The sequence below is a fragment of the Pogoniulus pusillus genome, chromosome 33, assembly GCF_015220805.1.
Source record: "Pogoniulus pusillus isolate bPogPus1 chromosome 33, bPogPus1.pri, whole genome shotgun sequence".
Lineage (NCBI taxonomy): Eukaryota > Metazoa > Chordata > Aves > Piciformes > Lybiidae > Pogoniulus > Pogoniulus pusillus.
The window spans coordinates 12,434,092-12,454,446 of NC_087296.1; the positions used below are offsets into that span (position 1 = coordinate 12,434,092).

The 20,355-nt window shown below is 50.4% G+C and overlaps 1 protein-coding gene across 1 annotated transcript in view; it reads right to left on the minus strand.

Moving 5' to 3' along the window:
* Nucleotides 1-20,355, minus strand: part of THEMIS (thymocyte selection associated) — a 90,478-nt gene that overhangs the window by 37,139 nt on the left and 32,984 nt on the right. Inside the window, exon 4 of the mRNA XM_064170123.1 lies at nucleotides 15,638-16,680. Within this exon, the coding sequence (XP_064026193.1) occupies nucleotides 15,638-16,680 (1,043 nt within the window). The remainder of the gene's footprint in view (nucleotides 1-15,637; nucleotides 16,681-20,355) is intronic.

Genomic DNA, 20,355 nt, shown 5'->3' on the forward strand with positions numbered 1-20,355 from the left:
GGAGAGGCTGAGGGAGCTGGGGGTGTGCAGCCTGCAGCAGAGGAGGCTCAGGGCAGAGCTCATTGCTGTCTGCAGCTACCTGCAGGGAGGCTGTAGCCAGGTGGGGTTGGGCTCTGCTGCCAGGCAACCAGCAACAGACCAAGGAGACACAGTCTCAAGCTGTGTCAGGGCAGGTTCAGGCTGGATGTTAGGAGGAAGTTGTTGTCAGAGAGAGTGATTGGCATTGGAATGGGCTGCCCAGGGAGGTGGTGGAGTGGCTGTGGCTGGAGGTGTTGAAGCCAAGCCTGGCTGGGGCACTTAGTGCCATGGTCTGGTTGGTTGGCCAGGGCTGGGTGCTAGGTTGGCCTGGCTGAGCTTGGAGCTCTCTTCCAACCTGGTTGATTCTATGATGAAAATTATTCCCAAAGAGTGGAACAGGCTACCCAGAGAAGTGGTTGAATCCCTATCCCTGGATGCATTTAAAAGCCATCCAGACATGGTGCACAAGGATGTGGTGTAGCAGTGGCCCTGGTTGAATTAGATAATGGTTGGACTTGATGATCTTGAAGGTGTTCTCCAACCAGAATGATTCTGTGATTCAATGTGATAACAAGAAATGGGAATTTAAAAGCAGCTTTCCAACGAGCAGCCTAATGCCAGCAAAGAGAGAGACCAAATTTTCACTGCTGGCAAACAACAGGTAATTTGGGAACATCACACAGTCATTTAGGTTGGAAAAAGCCTGCTAAGACCATCAAGGCCAACCATTAGTTCACCACTAAACCATGTCCATAGTGATTCTGTGGATGACTCTTGAGATTTCTGTCTCCACATTCTGACATCTTGAGGTATGAGAGCAGAGAAAGAACCCCAGCAGCGGAGCCCAAGTGTTCACCTCTGTGGCCTGCCTCTCTTCAGTGAGGTGCAAAGCAGCAGATAAGCAGCAGGTGCTTTTAAAACCACTGTCTATGGTTCAAATAGAGCAGATCTTTCCTGCAGTACACTACTTCTCTTTTCGATGCACAAGACAATGAGGGCAGGAGAGTTGCTCCACTTTGGCCACAACAACCCCATGCAGAGATACAGGCTGGGGTCAGAGTGGCTGAGAGCAGCCAGACAGAGAGGGATCTGGGGGTGCTGATTGATACCCACCTGAACATGAGCCAGCAGTGTGCCCAGGTGGCCAAGAGAGCCAGTGGCATCCTGGCCTGCATCAGGAATGGTGTGGCCAGCAGGAGCAGGGAGGTCATTCTGCCCCTGTACTCTGCACTGCTCAGACCACACCTTGAGTGCTGTGTTCAGTTCTGGGCCCCCCAGTTTAGGAGGGACATTGAGATGCTTGAGCGTGTCCAGAGCAGGGCAACGAGGCTGGGGAGAGGCCTTGAGCACAGCCCTACGAGGAGAGGCTGAGGGAGCTGGGATTGGTTAGCCTGGAGAAGAGGAGGCTCAGGGGAGACCTCATTGCTGTCTGCAACTACCTGAGGGGAGGTTGTGGCCAGGAGGAGGTTGCTCTCTTCTCTCAGGTGGCCAGCACCAGAACGAGAGGACACAGCCTCAGGCTGTGCCAGGGGAGATTTAGGCTGGAGGTGAGGAGAAAGTTCTTCCCTGAGAGAGTCATTGGACACTGGAATGGGCTGCCCGGGGAGGTGGTGGAGTCGCCGTCCCTGGAGCTGTTCAAGGCAGGACTGGACGTGGCACTTGGTGCCATGGTCTGGCCTTGAGCTCTGTGCTAAAGGGTTGGACTTGATGATCTGTGAGGTCTTTTCCAACCTTGGTGATACTGTCTTAATGTTTCTGTGACTCTGACAAGCCCACACCCCTCCTCTTTCTCCCAGGCAACCACCAACAGAACAAGGGGACACAGTCTCAAGTTGTGCCAGGGTAGGTCTAGGCTGGATGTTAGGAGGAAGTTGTTGGCAGAGAGAGTGATTGGCATTGGAATGGGCTGCCCAGGGAGATGGTGGAGGCACCGTGGCTGGAGGTCTTCAAGCAAAGCCTGGCTGAGGCTCTTAGTGCCATGGTCTGGTTGAGTGGATAGGGCTGGGTGCCAGGTTGGACTGGATGAGCTTGGAGCTCTCTTCCAACCTGCTTGATTCTATGATTCAGATATCCACACTTCAGATACCAGCTACCCTAGACAAGAGTCACCTGCCTGTTGCACCTCTTCCACAAATCCACATGGAGTTGAAAACTTTGAAGCAAGGTTAAAACACACCTAGCATCCAGAAACTTCCCTGCTGCGAGTTTGACGCTGTTCCCGTGGTAGTCAAAGCACAAAGTGCTGCACACAGGCAAAAATGATGCTTGCCTCTATAAATATCCCAGATGGGAAAACGAAGCAGCGTGTCCCATTTCACAGACAGGAGAGACAGCCAGATGAACAAGTTGCCACCAAGTAAGTGAGCGTGGATTTACAGCTCATTAACTCCTCCATGGCAACTGTCTGCGTGGTTATTGCTCCCCGAGTCAATGTGAGGTAGGTCTGACCCTTGCTGAAAGTGAAGCAATGTATCCTGCATTTACCTGAGATTTAAGCATCCATGGAAAGTGACTAATGAGCTGTAAATCCACACTGTGGCTTCACACATGGGAGTTCCTTCAGCTATCTTGAGGCAGTGATATTAATGCCAGTTGCCTGGCATCACTAAAGCAGCCTGTGACAGTAGGGGGAATGCAAACCAGACCTGCTGAACTCTAGCAAACCTCAGTCCTTGCACGGCCAGAACTTTCTTGAAGGGCTGCTCTTTGACTGCCAGCCACATCTCCCTTCGAGGCAGAGCAATTCATGTGCAAACTCAGCCACTCTTCTCCTCATTAAGACTGCAGACAGCCTGCACATACCACTTATGCAAAACAGATGGATGGATAAAAGTAGCTTCCAGAGATAGTTTCTTCATTTCACACAAAATAGTATTTACATTTGCAAAGGCTTCTGGAATTTAAAGTTTAAAATAAAGCAGTGTGTTGGGGATAGATTTGGCCTGGTTTATTCATCAGATACTGGCTCTCGTAGAATCAAGCAGGTTGGAAGATCACATTCTGTGCTTCTGTGCTCCACAACCTCCCTGGAGCTGTTCAACACCAGGTTGGGTGAGGCCTTGAGTGACCTGTCCTAGTGGGAGGTGTCCCTGCCCATGGCAAGGGGTTAGAATGGTTTAGTTGGAAGAGCCCATCCAGTTCCCTGACTCCATAAGCCTAATGCACGGCATAAATGCCTCCCACTTGGCCAGCACTGACCACACACACAGAACACTTTGGTGACTTTTCTCATTTAGTCCTGCTTCATAATTACCTATAACAACATAATTGCTATGCTCTTTGTTTTGTTATGTTCTGTACTCTCTGCAAGAGGAGGAAAACCAATGTGCCAGGCAGCTCTCCACTTATTGCCACCAATGGCTTTTGACTCCCAACACTCCACGTGGAATTTTCCTTCTTCTCATCAAGGCTTCCATATTTCCAACTGCTGAGGGGTTTAATTTTATTTCTTTTGGACTGCCTTTTTTTTTTGTTGTTGTTGTTATTATTTGGATATTTCTTTCTCTTTCCTTCTCCCAGTAATTGATTAGTTTAGCTCTAAATGAAGCAATTTGCTTTTTAACCAGTTGGCACTTCCATCAGTCAGCATATCCAAATGCTCATCTGCACCTTCCTTAATTTCATGTCCTGTATCATCAGGAATGGCTTTCTGCAATGAGACTTACACCTCAGATTGCCTGAGAAAAAAAACCCAACCTAGCAGGGCAATTATCTCCTGCCTGTCATTCTGGCAGGCACATTGCTATCTTCCCCACTGCATTTTGGTTTTGAGAGCAACATCAATCCACAGTAAGTGTCTATTACTCACTTGATGCTTCTCTGGAAATGTTAAGCTTTCAGTATTGTTTAGAAGATAAAGAGGCCTTAATGCCAGCTCTCCATACTGAGAAGAGCAAGAAAATGCCACTCATTTACTTGCTGGGATGTCTACGTTCAGCCCATATCTGGGGCTAAGCTCTAGCAGTTGCTCTGTCACCTGCTGACCCCTCCCCAGCAGAGAAGAGGAGCAAGTTAATGAAAGCTGTTTTCAGCCAAATGAATACCATCATCAGCACAAGAGATTTAAAGTTATACTCAGCCCAGCAACACTGCAGCAGCCACAACATCCAGGAAGGCAATCCTCAAGGGGAGCAGAGGGAGGAAAAGCAAGGTCAGGAGAATCCCAAGCAGGAAAGTCCTCCCTCAGCAAACTCCCTTTATGCTGAGTGGTGCTCATGGGATACAGCTGGACACAACTCCAGTCAGCTGTCCTGGCTGACTCAGAGCTGCTGATGGCCTCTAGCCCGTGGCTGGCCTGGGATTCTAGCCCAGCAAAACCAGGACGTGGGACTTCAAGGTTTCCTGCTCCTCTGACTCCTTGCTGTTGGGTCTGCGACTTGCAAAGTGGTTGGAAGGTGACAGGGAGAAACAGTGCATGGGATGAGGGTGGTGATGCCCTGGCATGGGTTGCCAAGGGAGGTGGTGGAAGTCTCATCCCTGGAGGTGTTTAAGGCCAGGCTGGATGAGGCTGTGGGCAGCCTGATCTAGTGTGAGGTGTCCTTGCCCATGGCCAGCAGTGTGCCCAGGTGGCCAAGAGAGCCAGTGGCATCCTGGCCTGCATCAGGAATGGTGTGGCCAGCAGGAGCAGGGAGGTCATTCTGCCCCTGGACTCTGCACTGGTTAGACCACACCTTGAGTGCTGTGTTCAGTTCTGGGCCCCCCAGTTTAGGAGGGACATTGAGATGCTTGAGTGTGTCCAGAGAAGGGCAACGAGGCTGGGGAGAGGCCTTGAGCACAGCCCTACGAGGAGAGGCTGAGGGAGCTGGGATTGGTTAGCCTGGAGAAGAGGAGGCTCAGGGCAGACCTCATTGCTGTCTGCAACTACCTGAGGGGAGGTTGTGGCCAGGAGGAGGTTGCTCTCTTCTCTCAGGTGGCCAGCACCAGAAGGAGAGGACACAGCCTCAGGCTGTGCCAGGGGAGATTTAGGCTGGAGGTGAGGAGAAAGTTCTTCCCTGAGAGAGTCATTGGACACTGGAATGGGCTGCCCGGGGAGGTGGTGGAGTCGCCGTCCCTGGAGCTGTTCAAGGCAGGACTGGACGTGGCACTTGGTGCCATGGTCTGGCCTTGAGCTCTGTGCTAAAGGGTTGGACTTGATGATCTGTGAGGTCTCTTCCAACCTTGATGATGATATTGTGAAGGAGGTTGGAACTAGGTGATCCTTGTGGTCCCTTCCAGCTCTGACTGATTCTATGATTCTATCATGGGGGGAAGGATGAGGAGAGAGAGGGTGGAAGTTGAGACTCCAGGGACAAAGAAAAGACCTCTTCAGTGGGGTCTGAGGAAAAGAGAGGAAGAGGAGGCACAGCTGCTGCCTCAAGCAGCTACAGCACTGTGTCAGTCAGAGAGAAACTCTCTCTCTTATGTTTGCATATATACATTTTTTTGCAGCTGCTAACAAACCTCACTTCCCTCCCTCATTTTCAGTGCCCAAAGATTCTTTAATTCCTCAAGTCTATCCTTATTCATTCCTTCCTGGCTATCCTCCATGCATCTTCTGATCAGTATTTATTTAGGAGGGTTAGCTTCTTGCTAGGCAGCAGAAACATTTGTGTTAAATCTACTCTGTAAAAGCTCCAAACCCATGAAAAAAAAACCCACTCTGGAAGCAGGGGTAGGGGGGAAAAAAAGAGATAGGAGGAAGCAAAGGAGGCACTGCAGGAAAACTCATTTGCTGAGAAGTGCAGCTTCTGTCTTATCAACTTAATTCCAGATAAGTCTTCATTTTGCTGGGCAGACAGATGTGATAAATATGTTAATGGCAGATTTCAGTGGTTGGGTTTGTAAGGGCTGCAAAAGCAGATGGAAGTGATAATTTTTCTTTCATTTTAATTTTGAAGTGAAAAAAAAAAAAGGAAGAAAGAGAGGAAGTTCCTGCTCCTGGAGCACTGTGATGGCTCTGGAAGGATAATGGACCTGAGAGCAGAGAGATGATTAACTGGCATGCCCCAGGACTTACTGGCTTATTACATTCCTAAGCAGACCACTGAAAAGAGCCTTGGATGAACCCAGCTTTGTCAGGAGCCCAACCAGACTTTGTACAGTTAGGTAATCACAGAAATTTAGAGGCTGGAAGGGACCTCCAGAGATCATCCAGTCCAACCCCCCCCTGCCAAGGCAGCATCACCCAGGGCAGTTCACACAGCAATGCAGCCAGGTGGGTTTGGAAAGGCTCCAGAGAAGGAGACTCCACAACCTCTCTGGGCAGCCTGCTCAGGGGCTCCAGCACTCTCACAACAAAGAAGTTTCTCCTCATGTTGAGGTGAAACCTTCTCTATTCCACTTTCTGTCCATTGCTCCTTGGCTTATTGCTGTGCACCACCCAAAAGAGCTTGGCCCCAGGCACTGACCCCCACCCCTCAGAGATTTGCACACATTGCTCACATCTCCTCTCAGCCTTCTCTGCTCCAGACTAACCAGCCCCAGGGCTCTCAGGCTCTCTCCACAGGGGAGATGCTCAAGCCCCCCACTCATCCTCATGGCTCTCCACTGGACTCTTTCCAGCAGGTCTCTGTCTCTCCTGCACTGGGGGTTGGAGTCAGTGATCAGAGAACCACAGAATGCACTGGATTGGAAGAGATGTCTGAAGGTCATCTTGTCCAACCTCCCTGCAGTCAGCAGGGATATCCCCACCTCGATCAGGTTAGAGCTGCACTAAGCCTGACCTAGAATATCTCCAGGGATGGGGCCTCAAACACCTCTCTGGGCAACCTGTCCTAATGTTCCAACACCCCTATAATAAAGAACCTCTAATCTAAATCTTCTCTGCTCTACCTTCAGACCATTGTGTCTTGTCCTAATGACTACAGGCCCTTGTTAGAAGTCCCTCCTCAGCTTTCTTGTAGCCCCTTCAGGTACTGGGATGCTGTTCTAAGGTCTCCCCAGAGCCTTCCCTTCTCCAGGCTGAGCAATGCCAACTCTTTCAAGCCTGTCTTTGTAGGAGAGATGCTCCAACCCTCTGATCAGCTTTGTGGCCTCCTCTGGACCTGCTCCAACAATCCCATGTCCTTCCTGTGCTGGGAGCCTCAGGGCTGGATAGAGCCTTCCAGGTAAGGTCTCAGCAGAGCAGAGCAGAGTGGCACAATCACCTCTCTCAACTGACATGAGCCATCAATGGACACTTGCAGCCCAGGATGCCTTTGGCCTATTGGACTGCAAGTACCCATTGCTGGCTCATGTCCAGTACCCTCAATTCCTCCTCCACAGGGCTGTTCTCTCTCACATCATGCCCCAGCCTGGACTGAGACCCAGCTACAGGACCTAAAATGATCTTAAAAGCTTTTCTTACTTAATTGATCCCAGAATTCTAGATACTAAATGACTTTCCACTCTTCCTGAAGCAGTGCACTTGGTGCCAGCAGGGTATTAGGAGTGTCAGGACTACACCCTGGCTTCCATGACTTGATGGCAACGTCCTCAATGTTCAATGCCCCTAGCAATATTTGCTGTAGGGTCTTCCTGATTGTTTTCATAGCATCACAGAATCGTTTTGGTTGGAATAGACCTGTAAGACTTTGCTAGAGGGCAGGGATCCATTCAGAGAGATCTGAACAGGCTGCAAAGGTGTGCCCAGGCCAACCCCATGCCATTCAACAAGGCCAAGTGTAAGGTCCTGGACCTGGGTGGGCACAATCCCAAGCACAACTCCAGGCTGGGTGGGGAATGGCTGAGAGCAGCCCTGAGGAAAAGGACCTGGGGGTCTGGGGTGGTGAAAAGCTCAACATGAGCCTGCAGTGGGAGTGCAGCCCAGACACAACCCTGTGCTGGGCTGCAGCAAGAGCAGTGTGGGCAGCAGGGCAAGGGAGGGGATTCTGCCCCTTGGCTCTGCTCTCCTCACACCCCACCTGCAGTCCTGGGGGCAGTTCTGGAGCCCCCAGCACAAGCAGGACATGGAAGTGTTGGAGCCAGTGCAGAGGAGGCCACCAAGATGCTGAGAGGGCTGCAGCAGCTCTGCTCTGAGGACAGGCTGAGAGAGTTGGGGCTGTGCAGGCTGGAGAGGAGAAGGCTTGGAGGAGACCTTGGAGTGGCCTTGCAGGATCTGCAGGGGGCTGCAGGAGGGCTGTGGAGGGACTACTGACAAGGTCTGGTAACGACAGGATGAGGAGGAATGGGTTTGAAGTGGCAGAGGGGAGACTGAAACTGGATGTTAAGAAGAAGTTGTTTGCAGTGAGGGTGGTGAGACACTGGCACAGGTTGCCCAGGGAGACTGTGGCTGCTCCCTCCCTGGGGATGCTCAAGGCTAAACCATTCTATGGTTCAAGTCCAACCATTACCCCAGCACTGCCAGGTCATCACTGAACCGAGGCTCTCAGTCTTTAAAACCAAACTCACTGGGGCACATATAATACTGCTTCTTAAATCTAAAGGATATTTACAGCTGGCACTGTTGGTGCCAGTTTCTTTTGATCATTCTCTCAGCTGATGAGCCTTGATCAGACTCCCAGCTAACAAAGTGTTGCTGCTTGAATCCCCTTGAAGGGAAGCAAACCAAGCAGGAGACAAAAAGCCTAAAGAAATTTAAGAAAACAAATTTCCAGCTTTTTATTTCCAGGCTCCTGCCTGAAACATTCCTCTGAAGCTGCTAAGGGAAAATGTGGTTTGCTACACTCACTGTGCTGGTTCTGACTGTGCAGAACACCTCTGACTTGTCCTTCTCAAATGAATTTTAATTTCCAGACAGTGAGGTCCTGATTTATTCCTCCCATGGGGACTTCTTTCCAGGAACAACTTGGCAAGAGACTGAGGTGCTTGGTTCTCAAATCAGTGGCATTAACTTCTGGGGGTTTATTAGGTCATTCTCATTATCTAGCTAAGCTCACAAATCAGAAACTGAATGGCTTCAACTATTTCACATGACAGTTAGAGGACCCCAAGAGCTTTATTCTAATCATTCCAGTGAGGAAAATGGGGGCAGATGTGGCTGGGTTGGAGGGCAGAAGGGCTCTGCAGCAGGACCTTGACCGCCTGGACAGATGGGCAGAGTCCAAGGGGATGGCTTCAATAGCTCCAGGTGCAGGGTGCTGCACTTTGGCCACAGCAACCCCATGCAGAGATACAGGCTGGGGTTGGAGTGGCTGAGAGCAGCCAGACAGAGAGGGATCTGGGGGTGCTGATTGATACCCACCTGAACATGAGCCAGCAGTGTGCCCAGGTGGCCAAGAGAGCCAGTGGCATCCTGGCCTGCATCAGGAATGGTGTGGCCAGCAGGAGCAGGGAGGTCATTCTGCCCCTGTACTCTGCACTGCTCAGACCACACCTTGAGTGCTGTGTTCAGTTCTGGGCCCCCCAGTTTAGGAGGGACATTGAGATGCTTGAGTGTGTCCAGAGAAGGGCAATGAGGCTGGGGAGAGGCCTTGAGCACAGCCCTACGAGGAGAGGCTGAGGGAGCTGGGATTGGTTAGCCTGGAGAAGAGGAGGCTCAGGGCAGACCTCATTGCTGTCTGCAACTACCTGAGGGGAGGTTGTGGCCAGGAGGAGGTTGCTCTCTTCTCTCAGGTGGCCAGCACCAGAAGGAGAGGACACAGCCTCAGGCTGTGCCAGGGGAGATTTAGGCTGGAGGTGAGGAGAAAGTTCTTCCCTGAGAGAGTCATTGGACACTGGAATGGGCTGCCCGGGGAGGTGGTGGAGTCGCCGTCCCTGGAGCTGTTCAAGGCAGGACTGGACGTGGCACTTGGTGCCATGGTCTGGCCTTGAGCTCTGTGCTAAAGGGTTGGACTTGATGACCTGTGAGGTCTCTTCCAACCTTGGTGATACTGTGGTACTGTGATACTGTGATACTGTGTGATACTGTGAATCTGTTTTGTGAATAGCTGCTTGTACCCCAAGTTTTGCCAATGAGCAAGGAGTAGAATTGTTGTTTAGCACTTTTCTCAGCTGGGGGTGCAAGGACAGTATGGTTTCTGGGCAGGGATGATAGTGGTTATCAGATAGGTATCTGCTATCTAAAATAGCTCTCTGACCTTCTTTAAGTGACCCTGCTTTATCGGGGGGGGGGGGGGGGGGGTGGGGGGGGGTGGTGTGGAACTTGATGATCTCCAAAGGTCCCTTCCAGCCCCTGGATTCTGTGATTCTGGAATTTCATCATTCATCACAAGCAGTTTTGTTTCTCCCTTCCTTCCTTCCTTCCTTCCTTCCTTCCTTCCTTCCTTCCTTCCTTCCTTCCTTCCTTCCTTCCTTCCTTCCTTCCTTCCTTCCTTCCTTCCTTCCTTCCTTCCTTCCCTGCTTCCTTCCCTCAGTTAACAACTAACACAAAATTACCAACATAGGTGGTCTGGATGCTTCTTATCCAAACAAAATGAGCCCCTGAAAGGGAAAGGGAGAATCTACCCCACAGTGTGGAGGGGAAAGGAGAGATCCCCAGGCTCTGGCAGTGAGAGCTGTGTCAGCAGGAGTCAAGCCAACTTCATTAGCCCTGTGAAGAGGCTGGGCAGAGAGCTTGGGCAGTGCAGCTGTATTCTGTTTGACAATTCATCTGATGTCTCTGCACTTTGCTGACCTGTGCAAACCTGTGTCTCTGCAGCATTGCATCTTGCTCACAAATGGCAGCAGTTCACAGAATCAGGGAATCACAGAATGGTAGAGGTTGGAAGGGACCTGCAACAGGAGCAGTGTGGCCAGTAGGACGAGGGAAGTTATTCTTCCTCTGTACTCAGCACTGCTCAGGCCACACCTGCAGTGCTGTGTCCAGTTCTGGGCTACTCAATTCAAGAGAGATGTTGAGGTGCTGGAAGGTGTCCAGAGAAGGGCGACAAAGCTGGGGAAGGGCCTGGAGCACAAACCCTGTGAGGAGAGGCTGAGGGAGCTGGGGGTGTGCAGCCTGCAGCAGAGGAGGCTCAGGGCAGAGCTCATTGCTGTCTGCAGCTGCCTGCAGGGAGGTTGTAGCCAGGTGGGGTTGGGCTCTGCTGCCAGGCAAGCAGCAACAGAAGAAGGGGACACAGCCTCAAGCTGTGCCAGGGGAGGTCTAGGCTGGATGTTGTTAGGAAGTTGTTGTCAGAGAGAGTGATTGGCATTGGAATGGGCTGCCCAGGGAGGTGGTGGAGTTGCTGTGGCTGGAGGTGTTGAAGCCAAGCCTGGCTGAGGCACTTAGTGCCATGGTCTAGGTAACTGGCTAGGGCTGGCTGAGCTTGGAGGTCTCTTCCAACCTGCTTGATTCTGTGATTCTGCGACCTCCAGAGATCATCCAGTCCAACTCCCCTGCCAAGACATGGTCACCTAGAGAAGGTCACACAGGAACATGTCCAGGAGGGCTTTGAATGTCTTCAGAGAGGGAGACTCCACAATCTCTCTGGGCAGCCTGTTCCAGGGCTCTACTGCCCTTAATTTAAAGAAGTTCCTCCTCATGTTAAGATGAAACTTCTTGTATTCAAGTTTGTGCCTGTTACCCCTCGTCCTGTCACTGGGCACTACTGGAAAAAGACTGGTTCCATTCTCCTGACATCCACCTTAGAGTTTTTTATAAGCATTAATGAGCTCCCACCTCAGTCTTCTATTTTCCAGACTAAAAAACCCCAATTATCTCAGTCTTTCCCCATAAGAGAGTTGGTCTGCTGTCCTAATCATCTTTACAGCTCTTTGCTGTTCCTCTCAGCAAGTCTGTGTCCTTCTTGAGCTGTTCTTGCACTCGTTTGAGTTTCCAGTCCACACTGGCTGCTAAGCTCACACCATTCAGTGAATACCATGGCCAAAAGTACCCAGCCCTGCTGCTGGCCCCAGCGTTCCCTTACCAAGGTCAGGGAGCAGCAGGCAGAGACAGCTGGACTTTCTCTGCTCTCATAGCCTTGCTGTGAGCTAAGAGGCCATCAAAGCACAAGAGGTGACCCAGCCTTGCAGAGAGAGCATCCTCAGGTATTGGCACAAACCAGCTGATCTCAGTCCTCTGTGAGCCCATGCAGCAGCAGCAGCATTTAATCCTGGAGCACCAAACCAAGCAGAGCTTCCCAACTGGTGGGCGTGGAAGCCATTCCCTGCTCTTTAGCAAGCAGGCAGAGCTCCCTGAGCAGCAGGCAGGGAGCTGCTCACAGGAGCATTAGGGCAATTTCTGGGGCACTAAAGCTTATTCCAGGCTGCCACCTTCTCAGGCTTCAGTTCAGCTCCTTAGGACATTTGTCTGCTATGCAAATAAGCCTGTGCATAGTCACAAACCATGCAAAGAGCATCATGCAGCAGTTTGGCACAGTTTGCACCTCTCTGAACCCTCAGATACTCCTGATGAAGGAGAAAGAAGAGGAAAATGAAGTCTCCTCTGCTGCCATCACAAGCCTCTCCTCTACCATCCATGTCCTATCAGAGGATCCATGGTGCTTGGGGTAGGAAAGACAACATGTCCTGTGCAGCATTAAACTTACTGTGTTAAAGCTCAGGATGGTTAATCCTATGAATCACAGAATATCAGGGCCTGGAAGGGACCTCCAAAGCTCATCCAGTCCAACCCCTGCCAGAGCAGGATCACCTAGACCAGCTCACACAGGAACACATCCAGGCAGGGTGTGAATATCTCCAGAGAGGGAGACTCCACAACCTTTCTGGGCAGCCTGTTCCCAGGGCTCTGACACCCTCACAGGGGAAAAAAAATTCCTCCTCATGTTTCCATGAACTTCCTATGCCTCAGTTCTACCATTGCCCCTTGTCCTGTCATTGGGCATCAGCCTGGTTCCATCCTCCTGGCACTCACCTTTACATCTTTATGAGGATTGAAGAGATCAATAAAGGATCTCAACATATTTCACTCTTCCAGGGAGGGAGATTTACCAATCTGTATAACTCAGAGCATTCTGACTGCAGTCTATTGTTTATTTAGAACAAGTCTGTGACCAAAGCAATGTCCTCTGCAACAGCCTGCTCAAATGGACCTCTTTGCCTGGATTGCTACAGTCTAAGGTTGCAAACTCAGCTCATTCCTCTCTTGTCCTTATTGTTCTTTCCTCACTTCAGGAGGATATCATCTTCTGCATGATCTGGACATCATAGGATCTTGGGTGCCATCACAAAGCACCTACAGGATAGCCAAGGGATCAGGCCCAGCCAGCATGGGTTTAGGAAGGGCAGGTCCTGCCTCACCAACCTGATCTCCTTTTATGATCAGGTTACCTGCCTGGTGAATGTGGGGCAGGCTGTGGATGTAGTCTACTTGGACTTCAGCAAAGCCTTTGACACTGTCTGTCACAAGAAGCTCTTAGTCAAGCTGGCAGCTCATGGTTTGGACAGATTCACTCTGTGCTGGATCAAGAACTGGCTGGATGGCAGAGCCCAGAGAGGTGGTGAATGGTGCCACATCCAGTTGGCAGCTGTCACTAATGGTGTGCTCCAGGGATCAGTGCTGGGCCCAGTCCTGTTCAATATCTTTATTGATGACCTGGACGAGGGCATTGAGTCCAGCATCAGTAAGTTTGCAGATGACACCAAGCTAGGAGCAGCTGTGGAGCTGTTGGAAGGTAGGAGAGCCCTGCAGAGGGACCTGGCCAGGCTGGATGGGTGGGCAGAGGCCAATGGGATGAGATTGAACAAGGCCAAGTGCAGGGTTCTGCACTTTGGCCACAACAACCCCAAGTAGCACTACAGGCTGGGGACTGAGTGGCTGGAAAGCAGCCAGGAGGAAAAGGACCTTGGGGTACTGATAAACAGTAAGCTGAAGATGAGCCAGCAGTGTGCCCAGGGAGGTGGTGGAGGCACCGTCCCTGGGGGTCTTCAAGAAAAGACTGGATGAGGCACTTAGTGCCATGGTCTGGTTGACTGGTTAGGGCAGGGTGATAGGTTGGACTGGATGAGCTTGGAGGTCTCTTCCAACCTGGTTGGTTCTATGATTCTATGGAATGGTCTGGGTTGGAAGGGACAGTAAAGATCATCTAGTTCCAAGCACCCTGCCATGGGCAGAGACACTTCCCACTAGAACAGGTTGTTCAAGGCCTCATCCAACCTGGCCAGAGAGGTTGAACATCTCCAGGGAGGTTGTGGAGCACAGAAGCACCCAATGTGATCTTTGATCACATTGGGTGCTTCTGTGCTCCACAGCCTCCCTGGGTAGCCTGTGCCAGTGTCTCACCACCCTCAACCTGTGCCAGTGTCTCACCACCCTCAACCTGTGCCAGTGTCTCACCACTGTCAAGAGTTTTTTCCCAGCCTCCAGTCTCAATCTCCCCTCTTCCAGCTCAAAGCCATTGCCTCTTGTCCTATCACCACATGTCCTTGTCAAAGGTCCCTCACCAGTCCTGCTCTCCAGACCCTTCACCAGCTTTATTGCTCTTCTCTGGACATGTTCCAACAACTCAGTGTCTTTCCTGTAGTGAAGGGCCTAAAGCTAAACACAATATCATCATCCTTAACATCCAGCTAGTGTTCTAAACCATCTGTTCCTTATTCTTCCAGGTGTATTTGCCACCTGGGAAAGGGCCAAACCATGCAGTCAAAAATATCTCTACCAGCTGATTTTGTGTGGACTTAATTCTGCCGTTTCCACCTGAGCAAAACTACCTTCACAGCACAAAAACACATGCTTCCCTGAAGAAAGAGTTAAATGAAGCCACTTCAAATCTCCCTCTTCACCTCTGAGCATCTCCCTTATGAAGAGAGACTGAGAGTCCTGGGGCTGCTCACTCTGGAGAAGGCTGAGAGGAGATGTGGGCAATGTGTACAAATATCTGGGGGGTGGGGGTCAGTGCCTGGGGCCAAGCTCTTTTGGGTGGTGCACAGCAATAAGCCAAGGTGCAATGGATAGAAATTGGAACAGAGAAGGTTTCAGCTTAACATGAGGAGAAACTTCTTTGGTGTGAGGGCAGAGCCCTGGAGCAGGCTGCCCAGAGAGGTTGTGGAGTCTCCTTCTCTGGAACCTTTTCAAACCTGCCTGGCTGCCTTGCTGTGTGGACTACCCTGAGTGATGCTGCCTTGGCAGGGGGTTGGACTGGATGATCTGTGCAGGTCCCTTCCAGCCTCTAAAGTTCTGTGATTCTGAACTGGTGTAGTAAAGGATTGGACTGAGGTAGCTGGGATTGGTTAGCCTGGAGAAGAGGAGGCTCAGGGCAGACCTTATTGCTGTCTACAACTACCTGAGGGGAGGTTGTGGCCAGGAGGAGGTTGCTCTCTTCTCTCAGGTGGCCAGCACCAGAATAAGAGGACACAGCCTCAGGCTGTGCCAGGGGAGATTTAGGCTGGAGGTGAGGAGAAAGTTCTTCCCTGAGAGAGTCATTGGACACTGGAATGGGCTGCCCGGGGAGGGGGTGGAGTCGCCGTCCCTGGAGCTGTTCAAGGCAGGACTGGACGTGGCACTTGGTGCCATGGTCTGGCCTTGAGCTCTGTGCTAAAGGGTTGGACTTGATGAGCTGTGAGGTCTCTTCCAACCTTGGTGATACTGTAAAGAATTATCCATGCACAATTACACAGCCAAGCTTTCAGCTGTGAGGCAGCACAGCTCTGACATTTTCCATGGGTCAATGAACTCACCCTGGAGACTTCAGCCATAGTGGTCCCTAATGGCTACCTGAGAGCCAGCAGTGCACATGCCAGAAGGACACACCAGTGAAACAGAGACTGGCAAGACACCAAACATGACCTGTGGTAGAGAAGGGTTCCAAGACAAGCTGCCACACCTTACCTTTGGAACCTGTAGTCCATCTGACTGCCCTTGCTCTGGCAGTGCCATAAGAGCTTTGGGTGTAACTGTTGGCTTTTTGGGAGGCCTGGGGGGTGGTCGAAGGCTTTGGTTTTCGTATCTTCGCACCATGTAGTATTGCTCTTCTCTGATCTCTTCCACTGTAGTCCTGGTCCCTGGAGGTACCACGGCCTGGGTGTCTCTGCTCAGCAAGTGGACCAACATGTTTGAGCGGTAGACAGGAACCTCCCAGCTCTCCACAGGGCTGTGGGCACTGCTGACCAGCAAATAAGAGTCTGTGATCTCCTCTTCAAGCTGCAGCCCAGGCAAGGCAGCCAAGACATCCTCTTCAACGGAGAGGTCCCGGATGGACACTTTGACATTGAAAGGCAAAGGAAACTCTCTGCAGATCTCAGCCAGCTGGTACTGCTTCTTGTCATGGATCACCTCCACAAAGCCACCTTCCAGGTACATAGGGAGGAGCACTCTCTTGTATCCAGCACTGAGGATTTGTTCACAGGCTAAAACATCTACGAGTTTCTTTCTGCCCTCGTCCAAGACCTCACTAGTCTGGCATTGCTGGACGAGAAACTGATCTCCAACAGAGACAGAAAAGAGCTCCTTATGAGGGGACTCAAAGGCTTTTGTTGCTACAACATGAAGCTGCTCCTTTTCACTTCTTGCTATTTCTAAGTCATAGGCAGTTGGAAACTCTCGAGGTCTTCTCTTGAACTTTCCTTTGTAGCTCATAGGGATTAAAAAATGTCTCTTTGGGGAATCACTCCTGATCTCAGAGGCGAGGACCCTTGCTGCCTGGTACTTTTTGTAGAGGATGATCTCTTTCCCTGTATACAATAAGTTATTTGGGCTTTGGCTTCCTGCAGGTCCTGCCATTATCTCAGCAACCATAGGAAATTCCTTGCTTGTTCTCTCAAACACATCTTCCAAAGACAGTGGCTGAAGGAAAGACCTGATATCGTAGCAGTCTGTTATATCCTTGACCTCGACATCTAGATCTGAGAGGATATGGACAATGTCCTTCCGAGCTGAAAAAGAAAGAGCATTGAATGCTGTTTTCAAAGTGACATGGGAACAAAGCATGCATCTCCCACGAGGACCTTCCCCAGGGTGTGCACCTCTCTGTCTTAACAGGCACACTGAAAGGGGCCAGTCACAGCCTAACTGGTTTGAGGTGTATGGCTACCAGCTGGACAGCAGAGCTCACAAAGGAAGGGAGGAACTGGAGGAGATGAGAATAAGGTGTGAGAGGAAAAGGAAAGGGGAGGGGAAGGGCAAGGGGAAAGGAAAAGGGAAGGGAAGGGGAAGGGAAAAGGGAGGGGAGGGAGATGGGGAGGGGGAGGGAGAGGGGGAGGCAGAGGGGAAGGGGAAGGGGAAAGGAAGTGGAACAGGAAAGGAAAAGGGAAGGGAAGGGAAAAGGGGAAGGGAAAAGGGGAAGGGAAAATGGGGGGGAGGGAGAGGGGGAAGGGAAGGGAAGGGAAGGGAAGGGAAGGGAAGGGAAGGGAAGGGAAGGGAAGGGAAGGGAAGGGAAGGGAAGGGAAGGGAAGGGAAGGGAAGGGAAGGGAAGGGAAGGGAAGGGAAGGGAAGGGAAGGGAAGGGAAGGGAAAAGGAGAGGAAGGGGAGGGGAAGGGGAGGGGGGAGGGAAGGGGAAGGAGAAGGGGAGGGGAAGGGGAAGTGGAAAGGGAATGGAAAAGGGAAGGGGAGAGGAGGGGAAGGGGAGATGAGGAGAAGGGGAGAGGAGAAGAAGGGGAAAGGAAAAGGGAGAGGGAAGGGGGAGAGGAAAGGAAAGGGGGAGGGGGAAAGGGGGAGGGGTAGCAATGAGTAGCAACTTAACAATGAAAAGGCAAAGTCTTCCTACAGAGAAATCCAAGCTTCCTGTCACTGAATGAAGACATTTCTACCATAACAATCCCTTGTAGAACTCCTGCATCTTTTTTTCCCTTGGCCATCTGGTTTTATTCCCTGGCAGAACCAAGCCATTGCATTTAACAGTCTGACAGGGACCAACTAACTCTTTTATCACAACTGTACTTGTAAGAATTTTGGATGCCAAAATTCCAAGCACAAAGCTGACACTGCAATTAAGGCTTGTTTAAGGACTTGGCTCCAGATCAGTGCCACCACAGATCACTGACCAGGGCAGTAAAATTTAACAAGCAAATAATATTTAATGACTCCTTTAAATAAGACTTACTCTGCATGAACCTCAATGCAAGGATGGTACAGCCTGGATTCACCCTTCCTTGTATCAGGGCAGACCAATAGCCTACATTTAAAAGTCAGCCCCAGATGTCTTTTATATGAGGGAGTTTTATGACAGTGATTCAGGATCTGTTTATTCCAACTCAGCTTTTGTCATGCTGATGCCTTCAGGTGACAAATATGCCAAGCACCACGAGGAAAAGTCAATGAAGGGGAAATGACCAGTGAAAAATAGAGGCTTTCTGTGAGCATCTGGGGGAGTTCCAGGGATATAATTTGTGCATTATTAAGAAGGAGAAGTATAGAGAATTCCTGCCCACAGCCTGGGAAAATGTAATCTGCTCTCCCTCTTATCAAGAATCTTTTTTTCCTTGTAAATTGATTTTTTTTGGGGGGGTATTTCTCATGCTTTATCTTGTGCCTGTTTATAGTTCTGCTGGAAAATGGTGAAAATCCATTTGTCATGGTCCACAAGGCAGGAGTTAATTGTGTACCATGAAGCCTACTTATAGAATCATAGATTCAACCAGGTTGGAAGAGACCTCCAAGATCATCCCAGTCTAACCTAGCAGCCAGCCCTATGCAGTCATCTAGACCATGGAACTAAGTGCCTCATCCAATCTTTCCTTGAACACCTCCTTGAGTTTGTGTTAAGTAGTTGGTTAGGACATATTTAATGCTTCTTCACTGTTGAGTGTGCTATGAGACAGAAGTGGGCATGAAATACAATCAACAAACACAAGGCTCACTGGAATCTATGATTAGAAGACAAGAGAATATCAAACATCTCTGAGCCACTGCCAAGCTGTTTAGAAACATTTCAAGCCCTGATTGAGAGGGCTTTAAACTAGGTTTAAGGGGGGAAGGGGATGAAATCAGGCTCTCTGAGTACTGTGTCCAGTTCTGGGCTCCTCAGTTCAAGAGAGATGTTGAGGTGCTGGAAGGTGTCCAGAGGCAAGGCTGGGGAGGGGCCTGGAGCACAGCCCTGTGAGGAGAGGCTGAGGGAGCTGGGGGTGTGCAGCCTGCAGCAGAGGAGGCTCAGGGCAGAGCTCATTGCTGTCTGCAGCTGCCTGAAGGGAGGTTGTGGCCAGGTGGGGTTTGGCTCTGCTGCCAGGCAGCCAGGGACAGAACAAAAGCACACAGCTTCAAGCTGTGCCAGGACAGGTTCAGATTGGATGCTAGGAAGAAGTCTTCACAGCAAGAGAGATTGGAATGGGCTGCCCTGGGGAAGTGGTGGAGTCCTCATCCCTGGAGATGTTTAAAAGCAGGTTGGATGAGGCACTTGGTGCCATGGCTTAATTAATTAGAAAGTGTTAGGTGATAGGTTGGACTCAATGATCTTAGAGGTCTCTTTCAACAGAAACAACTCTATGATTCTATGATGGTTTAGTTAATTAGAAGGGTTAGGTGATAGATTGGACTCGATGATCTCAAAGGTCTTTTCCAACCTGGTTAATGCTGTGATTCTGTGATTTTGAGTGGTTCATAATGTTCATTCCTTTGTTTTTACTGCACATATGTCTAAGTGGGCATAGAAACCCATCTAAGTGAATCCAGCATTAGGAGATGGGCTAAGCTCCTGAATCTAGATAGGGCTGGAGAAAATGAAGCATTTCATCTTGTGAAGATGAACTTTCCAATACACACTAAATCACACAGCAAGCACAGCTGAATGGCTCCTAGTAAACATTTAACAAGTATATATTGTGCTAACAGCCCAAGCCCACTTGGATTTCATTCTCTTTTATCCATTTACTAACATCATTCAGCAGAGAAAGCTCAACTGTGAAAACAAATGTCTGCTAAATATCCTCAGGAATGACATCTGTTAGGCTTTAATTTCTGTGGAGCTCATTGATTTGCTTCTACTAGAATCATAGAATAATGGAATTGTTTGGGTTGGAAAAACCTTCTGAGATCATCAAGTCCAAGTATTGACCAAACAGCACCACAGCCATTAAACAACAGGCAATAAAATCTTCCCCAAAGCTAAGCTCTTATCGTGCAGACTCCAGCAGAGTGCTTGCATCCACAAGTAGAGTTACAGCAAGGTTTCATCTGCTGCCTGGGCTGTCCTCAAGAAAGGTCAAACAGAATGATGGAAGCATAGAATTGGGAACACCTGGAGATGATGCAGTTGGAGTGGGTCCAGAGGAGGTCCATGAAGGTGATCAGAGGGTTGGAGCATCACTGCTGTGAGGAGAGGCTGAGGGAGTTTGGGTTGTTCAGCCTGGAGAAGAGGAGATTCTGGGGTGACCTAATAGCAGCCTGCCAGTAGCTCAGAGGTGACCTCATTGCTGTCTGCAGCTGCCTGAAGGGAGGCTGTAGCCAGGTGGGGTTGGGCTCTTCTCCCAGGCACCCAGCAATGGAATAAGAGGACACAGTCTCAAGCTGTGCCAGGGAAGGTTCAGGATGGATGTTAGGAGGAAGTTGTTGATAGAGAGTGATTGGCATTGGAATGGGCTGCCCAGGGAGGTGGTGGAGTCTCTGTGGCTGGAGGT